Below are 14,240 nucleotides of genomic sequence, written 5' to 3'. Positions count from 1 at the left end.
CTCTCTGGTCTACGGAGCCTTGCCCATGCCTCCCACCTCCTCTTGGGTCCCTGTCCCCATCACTCTCTGGCTTTTTTCTGCCTCCAACCCTCCAATATGCTCGCCTGCCACAGGCCTTTTGCATGTGGTGTTCCCTCTGACTTTAATGCTTTTCTCTGACTTCTTCTTCTTCTTTTTTTTTTTTTTTTGAGACAGAGTCTCGCTCTGTCACCAGGCTGGAGTGCAGTGGCACGATCTCGGCTCACTGCAACCTCCGACTCCCTGGTTCAAGTGAATCTGCCTCAGCTTCCTGAGTAGCTGGGATTACAGGCATACGCCACCACACCCAGCTAATTTTTGTATTTTTAGTAGAGACTGGGTTTCATCATGTTGGCCAGGATGGTCTCGATCTCCTGACCTCATGATTTGCCTGCCTCGGCCTCCCAAAGAGCTGGGATTACAGGCGTGACCCACCGAGCCCAGCCTTCCCTGACTTCTTATGTTTTCTCTTTGAATCCCAGCTTAAGCCCTCAGGGCCACCCTCCTGGACCTCCAGTGGGTTCCATTGATTTGCGCTCTTTTTTCCCCTTTAAGACCTTACCACCATTTGTATGAGGCACTCATTATTAAGATCTGACTCTCTTCTAGACTGTGAGCTACATGAAGGCAGGGGCTGTCTGTCATGTTCACCGTGATATGGCCAGCATCCAGCACGCTGTCTCTGGCACAGAGTGGACACTCAATAAATGCATCGCATGACCCTCATCCTTAGTGAGATGTGACAAATGCGTGTGTTGTCGCCTCACAGCAGACAGGGGAAACGGGCAAAGCAGAGGTTATGGGTTCCATTTTACAGGTTAGAAAACTGAGGTTCTGAGAATTCAGGCAAACTCCCAAGATGCCTCACGGAGTTAGTGGGCAGAGAGGGACCTGAACTCAAGGTCTCTGCTTATATAGCACAGGCTCCTCCATCAGGAGGCTGATTTAAGGGCAGATGAAGTATAACAGATTGTTGTCCTGGCTGGACAGTGTGATAATGTGAGTCACTCCTTCCTAGGTGAAGCTCCCTGGCATAAATCAGGACAGTTAAACAAGGTAAGTTTTCAGTCTTTTTTAGGAGCTCTAAGAGGTTTTATTCCCATAGGTTATTTCCATCTCATCCTTCCCACCAAGATTGTGGGCATCCTAGGAAAGGGTAAGACAGTGTCTGAGGTCCCTAACCTACTCACAGGTCACTCCCCAAAGCCCATCCTAGGACCTGATCAGGAAACATTTAAACATCAGATTTTCCCCTGTGAAAAGAGGAGGTCATTGACAGAAGAAGCTGTCTTTTTTGTCTTTTTCCTTCTCCGTGTTTCTGAAGTGGGTAATGATCACCAAAGGTTTTGTTGTTTACCTTGTGTTCCCACCCCCTGTTTGTTTTGGAGAGCTTTTCCTCTCTCTGTGCAGCCCTGGTAGAGCCATCATCATATGCTCCCACCCAGGGGTGGGCATAGAATCTATTCCAGCCAATCAGAATATCTTCATTACCTTGGTCACAGTGATTGGTTCAAGAATTGACGTGTGACCCAAGCAAAGCCAATCAGGGTCTTCCCTGAGATTACTATTTTGATGATGTCTTTATACTATTATTGCCAGCTTGAGACCTTATAGGCCTGGAGGCCAACTTCTCTAGTCATAGGGAAGAAGCTATTAGAATGATGACAGAGCTCCAGCACCACTTCTCCATTATAAGGCACTTAAAGTCCCTTTTTACTTTGAGATTGAGTCGAGTTTCTGTCATTTGCAATCAAGAGTCCTTGGCCAGGCATGGTGGCTCATGCCTGTCATTGCAGCACTTCGAGATACCAAGGTGAGTGGATCACCTGAGGTCAGGAGTTCGAGACCAGCCTGGCCAACATGGTGAAACCCCGTCTCTACTAAAAATACAAAAATTATCTGGGCGTGATGGTGGGCGCCTGTAATCACAGCTACTTGGGAGGCTGAGGCAGGAGAATCACTTGAACCTGGGAGGTGGAGGTTGCAGCGAGCCAAGACCGCACCATTGCACTCTAGCCTGGGCAACAAGAGCAAAAACTCTGTCTCAAAAATAAAAACAGAGTCCTTGATGGGGAAGGCCAATTTCATGCTGAGGGAGGTGCCCTTCAGCCTCCCTGTCCTGGGTCACTCTTTGCCCCTAGCACTCACAATAACCTCTGTGCCACCCCTATTCTCCCCATCAGAGAAGATGAGGACCACTCCTTTCCAGCCCAGTCTTCTGCAGCTCAATGCTGTTGTCACCTGTGTCCTCTGAGAAACAGAGGCCAAAGACAGAGTTAAGAATGCCAAGAGATGCATGTGGGCAATGCCTGCAAAGGATAATGTGGAGAGGGAGCAGGAGAAAAAAGGGGAGCCTTTGGATGTTGATGTAGGTCTGACTATGAAAGGAGAGGGGGAAGGAAGAAGGATTGGGTAGAAAGAGCTTCAGACTGTGGCGCAGCTCTTAGAAGGTCTTGGCCAGCCCAACAGGGGACTCTGGCACAAAGATTATTCATAGAGAAATCCTATATTAGGCAGAAATAACAAGCCCTCATTCACAGTGTGCTTAGCTGCAGGCTGCCCAGGAAGCAGGTGGCCTCAGCTCAAAAGCTGAAGCAGATCCTGAAGACATCTGCAGCTCACAGACTCTATTTTGAAGGGAGATCTGAGTGGTCCACTCCATGGTTGATATGCTTCTTTAGTGCCTACACATTATCATAAGAGCCTATGGCAAAATGCAAACCCAAGCCTTCTGTCTCTGGAGGCTTCTGCGTCTGGAGCCCGTTTCCTTATACATTGTGAACTTCAGATGGTGAATAAGCATCGTCTTCATGTCAACATGTATTGATTGGTAGCAGCTGCCTGCACTTTCTATTGAGGAGAACTCTGGGGCAGTTTCTAGGTTCAGCAGAAAGTTCCATGATGGATTAGTGACATCTGTCATGGGTATGGGAGGGGTGAGTATATGCACGCATGCCAAGTATTTAGCATCCTCATAGTAGGAGCAAATAAATATTTATTAAATGATTGAATGAATGCATTCTGAATCCCTTGACATCCTGCTTAAATAGGCAACTCCCTTCCCCCAAGTATGCCTGTCCCCTGGTGAGGTGTCCTGGCACTTAGGCCTGGGAATCTCAAAATCACAGGCAGAGCTTCCATTTGCTGAGAACCTGTTATATGCCAAGCACTGTGTTAAACCCTTTCAATGTATTATTTCACTGGATTCTTACAAGAGCCTCATGAGGAGAGATTATATAATCACCATTTTATGCTGAGGAAACTGTGGCCCCATGCGGAGAGCTGCACAGCAAACCAGTAACAGAGCCCATTTCCACAGCCCTTCCCCATTTTCTCACTCCACCATATATGTAAGACTAGTGATGGATTTGGTTATTTCTCAAAATTTAGTGTAGCAATTGGCATGATTCCGTTATTCATTTGCCAGAGAGAGAGAGGAAGGAAGTGAATGCTTGAAGTCCTTGGAAGATCCACTGGAAAGTCCCAGAGAGATGAACCAAGTCCAGTCCAACAGTTAAGCCTGTGTATTTGGAGGGTGAATTCACAACCCTCAGCCCCTAACATAACACTATTTTATTCTATTTCTATTTTTTATTTTAATTTTTGTGGGTACATAGTAGGTGTATATATTTGTGGGGCACATCAGATGTTTTGACACAGGCATGCAATGTATAATAATCACATAATGGAGAATGGAGTATCCATCCCCTCAAGCATTTGTCTTTTGTGTTACAAACAATCCTATTATACTGTTAGTTATTTTTAAGTGCACAGTTAAATTATTATTTGCTATAGTTATCCTGTTGTGCTACCAAATACTAGGTCTTATTCATTTTTACTATGTTTTTGTACCTATTAACCAACCCCCCCACCCCCCACCACTACCCTTCCCAGCCTCTGATAAACATGCTTCCACTCTCTGTCTCCATTTGTTCAATTGTTTTGATTTTTAGATCCCACAAATAAGTGTAGCATGTGATGTTTGTCTTTCTGTGTCTCGCTTATTTCCCTTTGCATACTGACCTCCAGTTCCATCTATGTTGTTGCAAATAACAACATCTCATTCTTTTTCATGGCTGAGCAGTATTCCATTGTGGGTAAGTACCACATTTTCTTTATCCACTCATCTGTTGATGGACACTAAGGCTGCTTCCAAACTTTGGCTATTGTGAAGAGTGTTGCAACAAACATGGGAGTACAGATGATCTCTTCCATATACTGACTTCCTTTCTTTTGGGTATAGACCTAGTAGTGGGATTGCTGTGTCGTATGGTAGATCTATATTTAGTTTTTTGAGGAACCTCCCAGCTGTTCTCCATAGTGGTTGTACTAATTTACATTCCCACCAACAGTGTAAGAGGGTTCCTTTTTCTCCACATCCTCGCTGGCATTTGTTATTGCCTCTTTTGGATAAAAGCCATGCTCACTGGGGTGGGATGATACCTCATTGTAGTTTTGATTTGCATTTCTCTGATGATCAATGATGTTGAGCAACTTTTCGTATACCTGTTTGCCATTTGTATGCCATCTTCTTTTGAGAAACGTCTATTCAAATCTTTTTGCATGTTTTAAAATCAAATTATTAGATTTTGTCCTATATAGTTGTCTTAGCTTCTTATATATCCTGGTTGTTAATCAGATGGATAGTTTACAAAGATTTTCTCCCATTCTGTGGGTTGTCTTTCCACTTTGTTGATTGTTTCCTTTGCTGTGCAAGAGCTTTTTAACTTGATGTGATCTCATTTGTCCATCTTTGCTTTGGTTGCCTGTGCTTGTTGGGTATTACTCAAAATATTTTGCCCAGACCAAAGTCCTGGAGAGTTTCCCCAATGTTTTATTGCTGTGGTTTCATAGTTTAAAGTCTTAGATTCAAGTCTTTAATTCATTTTAATTTGATTGTTGTATATGGCAAAAGATAGGGGCCTAGTTTCATTCTTCTGCATATGGATATCCAGTTTTCCCATCACCATTTATTGGACTATCTTTTCCCCTGTGTATGTTCTTGGCACCTTTCTCAAAAATGAGTTCACTGTAGGTGTGCAGATTTGTTTCTGGGTTCTCTATTCTGTTCCATTGTTCTATGTATTTGTTTTTATGTCAGTAACATGCTGTTTTGGTTACTATAGCTCTGTAGTATAATTTGAAGTCAGGTAATGTGATTACTCCAGTTTGGTTCTTTTTGTTTAGGATAGTTTTGACTATTCTGGGTCTTTTGTGGTTCCACATAAATTTTAGGATTGTTTTTTCTATTTCCGTGAAGAATATCAGTGGTATTTTGATAGGGATTGCATTGAATCTGTATATTGCTTTGGGAGTATCTTTCCATTGTTTGGTGTCCTCTTCAATTTCTTTCATTTTATATTTTATAGTTTTCATTATAGAGATCTTGTATGTCTTTGGTTAAATTAGTTCCTAGGTATTTAATTTTATTTTTAGCTATTTTAAATGGGATTACTTTTTAAATTTCTTTTTCAGATTGTTCACTGTTGGCATATAGAAATGCTACTGATTTTCATATGTTGATTTTGTATCCTGCAATCTTATTGAATTTGTTTATCAGTTCTAATAGTTTTGTGGTGGAGTCGTTAGGTTTTCCCAAATATAAGATTATATCATCTGCAAACAAGGATAATTTGACTTCTTCCTTTCCAATTTGGATGCCCTTTATTTCTTTCTGTTGCCTGATTGCTCTAGTTAGGACTTCCAGTACTATGCTGAATGACAGTGGTGAAAGTGGGCATCCTTGTTGTGTTCCAGATCTTAGAGGAAAGGCTTTCAGTTTTTCCCCATTCCGTATGATACTAGCTGTGGGTCTGTCATATATGGCTTTTATTATGTTGAGGTATGTTCCTTCTATACCTGGTTTTTTGAGGGTTTTTAATCATGAGCGGAAGTTGACTTTTATCAAATGCATTTTCAATATCAATTGAAATGACCATATGTTTTTTGTCCTTCATTCTGTTGATGTGATGTATGTGATATGATGTATCACAACAGAATGGATTGATTTGCATATGTTGAACTATCCTTGCATCCCAGAGATAAATCCCACTTAGTCATGATGAATGATCTTTTTAAGGTATTGTTGAATTCAGTTTGCTAGTATTTTGTTAAGAAGTTTTGCATCCATATTCATCAGAGATATTGGCCTATAGTTTTCTTTTTTAGATGTGTCTTTGTCTGGTTTTGGTATTGGAGTAATACTGGCCTCATAGAATGAGTTTGGAAGTATTCCCTCCTCCCTATCTTTTGGAATAACAGCACTATTTTATATGATGCGTGTCAATTCTATGTACCAGACATAGTGCAAAGCACTTTATTTACATTCATTAACTTATTTATTCTTCCTCATGACAAATCTTCCCCGTCTTTTACAAAAGACCAATCTGAAGCTCAGAAAAGTGAACCTCCCTGAGGTCATACACAGTATGACTACAAATTACAGAAGTGTGTGTGTGTATGTGTGTGTGCACATTATTGGTTGCATATGGAACTGCTATATCACATCAGTAGAGAGGAGTTTTGGAAGAACATGCCTGTGAACAAGGATATAAAGTATGTTGAGAGGCCCAACGGGTAGACTGTAATTGCACCTTTTTGTTGTTGTGGTTGTTGTTGTGGTGGTGGTTGTTGTTTTGAGACAGAGTCTCACACTATTACCCAGGCTGGAGTGTAGTGGTGTGATCTTGGCTCACTGCAACCTCCACCTCCCAGGTTCAAATGATTCTCCTGCCTCAACCTCCCAGTAGCTGGGATTACAGGTGTGCACCACCATGCCTGGTTATTTTTTTGCGTTTTTAGTAGAGACAAGGTTTTGCCATGTTGCCCCGGCTGGGCTCAAACTCCTGAGCTCAGGCAATCTGCCCACCTCAGCCCCCCAAAGTGCTGGGATTACAGGCATGAGCCACTGTGCCCAGGCTGTAATTGCACTTGTTTATGGACAATTTCATATTCATTTCTTCTCCTTCTTATGCAATTTAATTTCCTTTTGGGTGACCAACTATTCCTGATATGTGTAGGTGCAGTCTTAGTGAGGCCCTGGGCACATGACACAATTAGAATTTCTCTATAAAAGCTTTATTTTGTTTGTTTGTTTTCTAGAGACGGGGTCTCACTCTGTCTCCCAGGCTGGAGTGCAATGGTGCAATCACAGCTCACTGCAGCCTTGAACTCCTGGGCTCAAGTGATCTTCCCACCTTGGCCTCCTAAGTAGCTAGGACTACAGGAGCATGCCACCATGCCTGGCTCTTTTAAGGTTCTGAGTCCATCATTGAGGAACACAAGGGCAGAGAGAATGGTTAGGATTTATTCAGGTAGCGTAGCAAAGTGTTTAATAACATAACTTACGGAATTGGATAACTGTGTCCAATTCTGAAATCCACAGTCTACTAGCTATCTGATATTGGGCAGGCTACATACCCTCTCTGTGCCTTAGTTTTTCATTTGTAAAGTGAGGACAATAATAGAATCTACTTCATAACTGTTATATACTTAGAAAACTACCTGACACGTATAAAGTTCTACTTTGGTGTGTTTGTTTGTCTTAATGTGTTCAAACGTTTCCAACTCTTTCCTGATAACGAGACCCCCAGAGCATCCTACTTACTCCAGTGCTTTCCAGAGGATAGGCCCCAGCCTCCTCATTGATTCTCTGACTGCCAATCCATTCTTTTCTGCTTAATTAACTCAGAACCTGTTTCTGTTGCCTGCAACCCCAGAACGCTGGCTGTCATGTCAGTTCTGTCTCATGGTAACCTGGGACTCTAAAACCTTCAAGCTGTGACCCCACAACTCTCAGTGGAATTCTGTACTGGACATCAAGTCTGTTCTGTCCTAAATTCACATCTGGAGTCATGATACTAAAACCATCCAGACCGTCTCCTGTAGAGAGAGTTTACTTGATTGCTGGGCTGTGGAACTATCGCGGGAGATTATTAGTCCCAAATTAGTGATGAGCAAGTGAAGGTCGGGGATGTGAAGGAACTTATCAAAAGTTGGGATAGGATGGCTCCTAGTTCAGGTTTTCTCTGCTAAAAGATGGATTAACCTATGTGGGGCGGGAGATGGGCTGTAGATAAGGTTTGGGTCTGAACTCTAACCCTTACAGCTACACTCGTCTTTTTCAGTTCTTCACTTACTCCCCAGTTCCTTTAAGCTTAATATTGCCTCAGAGCCTTTGCACATGCTGTTCTCTCTGCTTAGAACTTGGTTTCTCTGCATCTCCCTGTCTCTACTCTTCTAATTCCTCCCCTTCCAGATCTAGGCTTTTTCCCCTTTCACATCTAGGCTTTCAGATCTAGGCTTCCTACACCACCAGCTACAAGTTGATCCCTCTACAGTTCCCAGTGTCAACATTTGTTGGTTTCCTTCTTAGCAGTTACCACAGTTATTATTTTTTTTATTTTTCCCGTTTACCTGCTCCTTGCCTGTCTCCCCCACTAGACTGTACATTACTTGAGGACAGGGACTCTCAAGTAATGTATAGTCTAGTGGGGGAGACAGGCTGACTCAGTGCACAGTGTTTGATAAATAAATGGACAAATCCCTGAGTCATCTAACCAGGAATAACTTTGGTCACTGTTTTAGTCTGGGCTGCTATAACAACATACCTTAGACTGAGGGGCTTGTACACAACAGAAATTCTCTTCTCACAGTTCTGGAGGCTGGGAAGGCCTAGATCAAGGCACAGGCAAGTTGGATGTTTGGTAAGAGCCTTCTTTCTGGACCTTATGTTTCTGGGCCTATCTGGCTCATGGACAGCCCCTTCTCGCTGTGTCCTCCCATAGTGGAAGGGGCAAGGCAGCTAGCTCTCTGGGGCCTCTGGGGCACTAGGCTGGGCATGGTGGCTCACGCCTGTAATCCCAGCACTTTGGGAGGGTGAGGCGGGCAGATCACCTGAGGTCAGGAGTTCAAGACCAGCCTGCCCCAAATGTCGAAACACTGTCTCTACTAAAAATACAAAAATTGGCCAGGTGTGGTGGCGGGTGCCTAAAATCCCAGCTGCTCGGGAGGCTGAGGCAGGAAAATTGCTTGAACCTGGGAGGTAGAGGTTGCAATGAGCTGAGATCATGCCATTGCACTCCAGCCTGGGTGGGCAACAGAGTGAGACTCGGTCTCAAATATATATGTGTGTGCGTGTGTGTGTATATACATGTATATGTGTGTATATATGCGTGTGTATATATGCCTATATATATTAGTGCCTCTATATATAGAGAGAGAGGCACTAATCCCATTCGTGAGGGCTCTGTCCTGTCATGACCCAATCACTTTCCAAAGGCCCCACCTCCTAATACCATCATACTGAGGATTAGGTTTGGACATATGCATTTGGGAGGGGACACACACATATAGACCCTAGCAGTCATCTAGTTTCTTAGTCTCACTCCAAAGCTGAGGCTCAGTAGGAAATACCGACTTGGCCAAGGTCATTATCTGAGAGTCAAGAACAGAACTCGCCCACAGCCATCATCACCTCAAAGCCTTGAATTAGGCCGTCATGATGGGGCATAATGTGGGAGAATTCAAGGGCGCTGGGACAGATGCTTACTCCTCATCACCAAATCTAAGCAGCAGGCACTATCATCATCATCTTCATCATCATCATCACCATCATCATCATCATCATCATCATCATCCCACCCCATTTTACAGATGAAGAAATCGAAGCTTAAGAGAGTCTGTGACTTGCTGGGAAGTGTGGGAGGAGGAGACTCGAACTCGGGCCTGCCAGCGAGGTCCGCGGGCGCTTAACCCGGCTGCTGCGGCTCGAGGCCTCGCTCTTGCCCGTCTGTACAATGGGGCCGTCCGGGCCTGGCGCGCCGTGGGAAGAGCGAGGAGCGGGGAGGAAAACTCGGCGGGGCGGGCTCGGGTTCCTCGGGTTCCAGCTGGCTGCTGAGGGGGTGGGCGGAGGGAAGGGGGGCGGTGGGGGCGGGACGCGCGGGCTGGGGGCGGGGGCGCAGGCACAAAGGGGCCGCTGTCCCGCTGCGCCCCGCCCCGCCCCGCCCCGCCTCTGCTGCCGCCCCTCGTCTGGTGGCCCGACCCGCGCCGCCCGCGGCTCCCTTATGTCTCTCGCCGTCTCCAGCCTCAGTCCCTCTCTGTCTCTCTCTCAGTCTCTCTCCCTGTCCCCCACGGTCGCTCCTCCGAGATGACGCCGGGGTCGGTGCCCCAGGCCTGCCCTCTCCCCTGGCTCCAGGGCTAGGCGGGACCGAGGGCTGCCCCAGACAGACGGACCCGCGGACCCACAGACCCCGCGCCCAGGAGAGGAGCCGCGCCGCCCGCCGCTGACAGCCCGTCACCATGGTAACGCGCCAAGGCCTGGACCACCTCTCTCTGCCCCCTTTCAGTGGGCACAGCCCTCCCCATTCCCTACAGAACAGCCCCGGGTGGCCCCGGCCTTTTACACTGAGACGACCCTCAGTGCCTTGGCAGAGCTGTGCTTACCTGCTTCCACCCCAGCAGGGGTTCAGGGGCAGGAGCCCATCTCTGGCCGCGTCCTCTCCCGGCTTCTCCATGTGTGTGTATGGATGGAGTAAGATTGGACTTGTAAACTTTAATATTCCCCAACCCCTAGACCTGAGCCTGAATCTCAGCCCTCCGGCTGAGGGCTGAAACGGGGTGGTTTTGCATGTTAGTTTTGGAACTGACTGTGATAGGCACATTGTCCCGGCAGGGGGTTTGGATGGGGGAGAGTGGTGGTGGGGATTAAAGTCCCCTCCCAGGCCAGCCAGGCAGTGCAGGGCGAGGAGGGTTAAGGGTCCAGGGTGAAAAAGAGAGAACTGCTTACCAAAACTTGGGATGCTTCTGCTGTCTTAGACTCAGCTATGGAAAGTCAGATATACACATTGAGCACAGGGTGCTTCCATGGGAATTGGCTGGGGAGAGGGAAGAGGAAGGGACTTTTGGAGCTGGAACCTTGAAAAAAGTTGGGACATTCTGGGAGAATGTGTGTGTGTGTGTGTGTGTGTATGGTGGTGGTGGTGGCGGGGATGTGTTTGTGCCAGTATCTGGCAACAGAGAATGAAAGAAAAGTCTGTTTTCAGAGGATTTCAGCCCAGCTCCAGACAGATACAAGAGCCCCAGGCAGATTCACAAGGGCTGTAAGGATTTGGAAAAAAGCTGTGAAGACAGGCCAAGGCTTTAACCCCGTGACTCTTACCAACCATGTTGAATTTGTGTGGGTTTTCACTCACAGAAAAGCATCTCCTCGAGCAGAAGAATTCCATATAGAGGTGTTCATACTCTTTCTCTCTCACACACACACACGCATGCACGCACACACACTTACACATGCACACACATGTACACATGCACACACACGTACACATGCACGCACAGAGCACACTTGAATGCTCCCACTGACTCACACGGCTGAACACATGTTCACACCCTCTTATACACCCATGCCTTCTCCACCTGCTCCCCCATACTGCTGAACTATGGGCATACATTGGCATACACACCACAGACATATTGCAAAACCAGGCACCTACATCCATGCACTGGGGGGACAGGTGTACACACACATGGCTCTTGGAGCTGTTTGAAAATACTCTCATAAGCCAATGGTTATTCACCTCTCCCTACAGGCAAGGCCCCGTGCTAGATGATTTACATCCAGGAGTCGGTAACTCATACCAACTCTAAGATTAGACCTGCGGCTATCTCCAACAGATGGGCACCTCAGGCTCTGGGAACTTAAGCTGCCCAAGGTCACCCCAACCAGAAAGTGCAAGTTAGGACAGTCTGAATTCTGAGCCTGCACTCGGCAGTCATGGTCACTCCAGGGCCACAGCCTGTACCTGGTGTTTGCCAAGCCTCTCCTGCTTTCACACCTAACCTAGTAATTAGAAACCCCTCACCGAACCCCAGATCCTCAGATCAAGTGTCAGGCACTGGTCTGCCTCCTGTCAAAGGGTGAGCAACTCTTTCCAGATTGGGAACAATGTGCAGATTTCCTTCCCTTGCCTGTCTTTAAAGAATAAAGGTTGTTGCCAGCCTACCTCCCTGTCCTCACTTCTGTGCTCCAGCCGCTCCAGCCTTGCTTCCGAGCCTCTTATGGTTCATGTTCCCTGCTGCCCCAGGGCCTTTGCACATGCTGTTCCTGCTTGGAGGAATACCTTCACCTAATGAATTCTTATTTACCCGGTAAATCTTCACCCAAATGTCACCTCTTCAGGAAAGCCTTCCCTGATTTCCCTGACTCTTACTCTAGCATGTCATGTACCTTTCCTTTATGATAACCCATCATAGCTGTAATTTTTGTGGGGCATTTGATTAACAGCTGTCTAGTGTTTGAGGGCACCCCCATGTCAGAGAATCTTATAGCAAAGGGGCTTAGGGTTGATCATGTCCCATGGTTCCCAAATTTTAGTATCACTGAAACAACTTTTACACACCCACTTACTGGATAAAATATATAAGAAAATAATAAAATCTACTGCTTATTATTTGTTCAATATTTTTGTTTAAATCAACTTACTTTGTACACTGAAAAATATATTTAAATAGAAAGTTTTATATCACAACCATGAAAAAATCAGTATCCATTGTCATAAATAGAAAGTAACTAAGCCGGGCGCAGTGGCTCACGCCTGTAATCTCAGCACTGTGGGAGGCCAAGGCGGGCAGATCACCAGAGGTCAGGAGTTCAAGACCAGCCTGGCCAACATGGTGAAACCCCGTCTCTACTGAAAACACAAAAACTAGCTGGGCATGGTGGTAGGTGCCTGTAATCCCAGCTACTCGGGAGGCTGAGGCAGGAGAATCACTTGAACCTGGGAGGCGGAGGTTGCAGTGAGCCGAGATCGCACCACTGCACTCCAGCCTGGAGGACAAGAGCGAGACTTTGTCTCAAAAAAAAAAAAAAAGAAAGTAACTATAAAATATGTACTCAATGAAGGCAAATCTGTGTTAGTAAATTCTGGCATTCAAAATGAGGTTGGTGGTGAACAATTTCAAGCCCGAGGACTGTTTTCTTTTGTTAAACAGAGTGATGAGTAAGTGCCTGAGAGGTGTTCGAGATAGACTGGCTCCAGACTGAGGTGTTGTCCTTGGTGTCATCGGGAGGAATGGAAGAGAACTGGAGTAACTTTCTCGCTGTGATTTCACATCGATCTATGTTCTCCCAAAATTGTTTTGTGGGACACCTGTGAGAAAAACTGGTCAAGTTCAGGGTTTTTTTTTTTTTTTTTAGATGGAGTCTCGCTCTGTCGCCCAGGCTGTAGTGCAGTGGGACTGTCTTGGCTCACTGCAACCTCTGGCTCCCAGGTTTAAGCGATTCTCATGCCTCAGCCTCCTGAGTAGCTGGGACTATAGGTGTGTGACAATACGCCCAGCTAATTTTTGCATTTTTAGTAGAGATGGGGTTTCACCATGTTGGCCAGTTTGGCCTCGAACTCCTGACCTCAAGTGATCCTCCCACCTCAACCTCCCAAAGTGCTGGGATTACAGGCATGAGCCACCACGCCCAGCCAAGTTCAGTTTAATCCATTCACCATTGCCCACATACCTGCTGCATGGCAGTACCCCACCCCAGTTCCCTACTGTGTGCCAGGCCCTGTATAGGGACGTGGTTCCTGCTTTGGGGGCTGGCAGTCCATGGAGAAGGCAGGTTCATCCACAGATAATTCTAGGCTGTGTCTGATGGGTGGTGGGGGTCCATCCCTCTGCCTGGAAGCACATGTGTCCTGAAAAGCAAAGAGAAGAGAGGCAAGTCTGGAAGGGCTCTGAAGGGTGGGCAGGAGGTTGCTCAGTCCAGGGAGCAGTGCAGTGGAAGCAGAGACACAGAGATGTGTGTCCAGGCAGCACTTTCCAAGGTGGGGCATCCACCAAGGGTTCCAGGAGGGGAGATTTTAGATGGCGCTTAGATGAATATTTTTTAGTTTACAGCTTTTCATCTTAATGAGTATTAGGAAGTAATTTAAACAGCACAAACACATAATAATAAATATAAATAATTTTTTTTTTTGAGACAGGGTCTCGCTCCATCACCTGGGCTGGATGGAGTACAGTGGTATGATCATAGCTCACTGCAGCCTCTATCTCCCAGGGTCAAGCAATCCTCCCCCGTCAGCCTCCCAAGCAGCTAGGACTACAAGTGCATGCCACCATGCTCAGCTAACTTTTTATTTTTTGTAGAGATAGGGCCTCCCTGTGTTGCCTAGGCTGGTCTTGAACTCCTGGGCTCAAGTGATTCTCCTGCCTCGGCCTCCCAAAAGTGC

General features: G+C 46.2%; 1 protein-coding gene across 1 annotated transcript in view; it reads left to right on the top strand.

The window, feature by feature from the left end:
• Positions 1 to 10,048: 10,048 nt before the first annotated feature.
• KIAA1755 (KIAA1755 ortholog) overlaps positions 10,049 to 14,240 on the top strand; it is a 46,236-nt gene continuing 42,044 nt past the window's right edge. Inside the window, exon 1 of the mRNA XM_024239097.2 lies at positions 10,049 to 10,320. Coding sequence (XP_024094865.2) covers positions 10,318 to 10,320 — 3 coding nt within the window. The 5' untranslated portion in view covers positions 10,049 to 10,317. The remainder of the gene's footprint in view (positions 10,321 to 14,240) is intronic.

Source organism: Pongo abelii, chromosome 21 (genome assembly GCF_028885655.2).
Source record: "Pongo abelii isolate AG06213 chromosome 21, NHGRI_mPonAbe1-v2.0_pri, whole genome shotgun sequence".
In the NCBI taxonomy this organism is placed as follows: domain Eukaryota; kingdom Metazoa; phylum Chordata; class Mammalia; order Primates; family Hominidae; genus Pongo; species Pongo abelii.
This window is presented reverse-complemented; position numbering and strand designations above follow the sequence as displayed.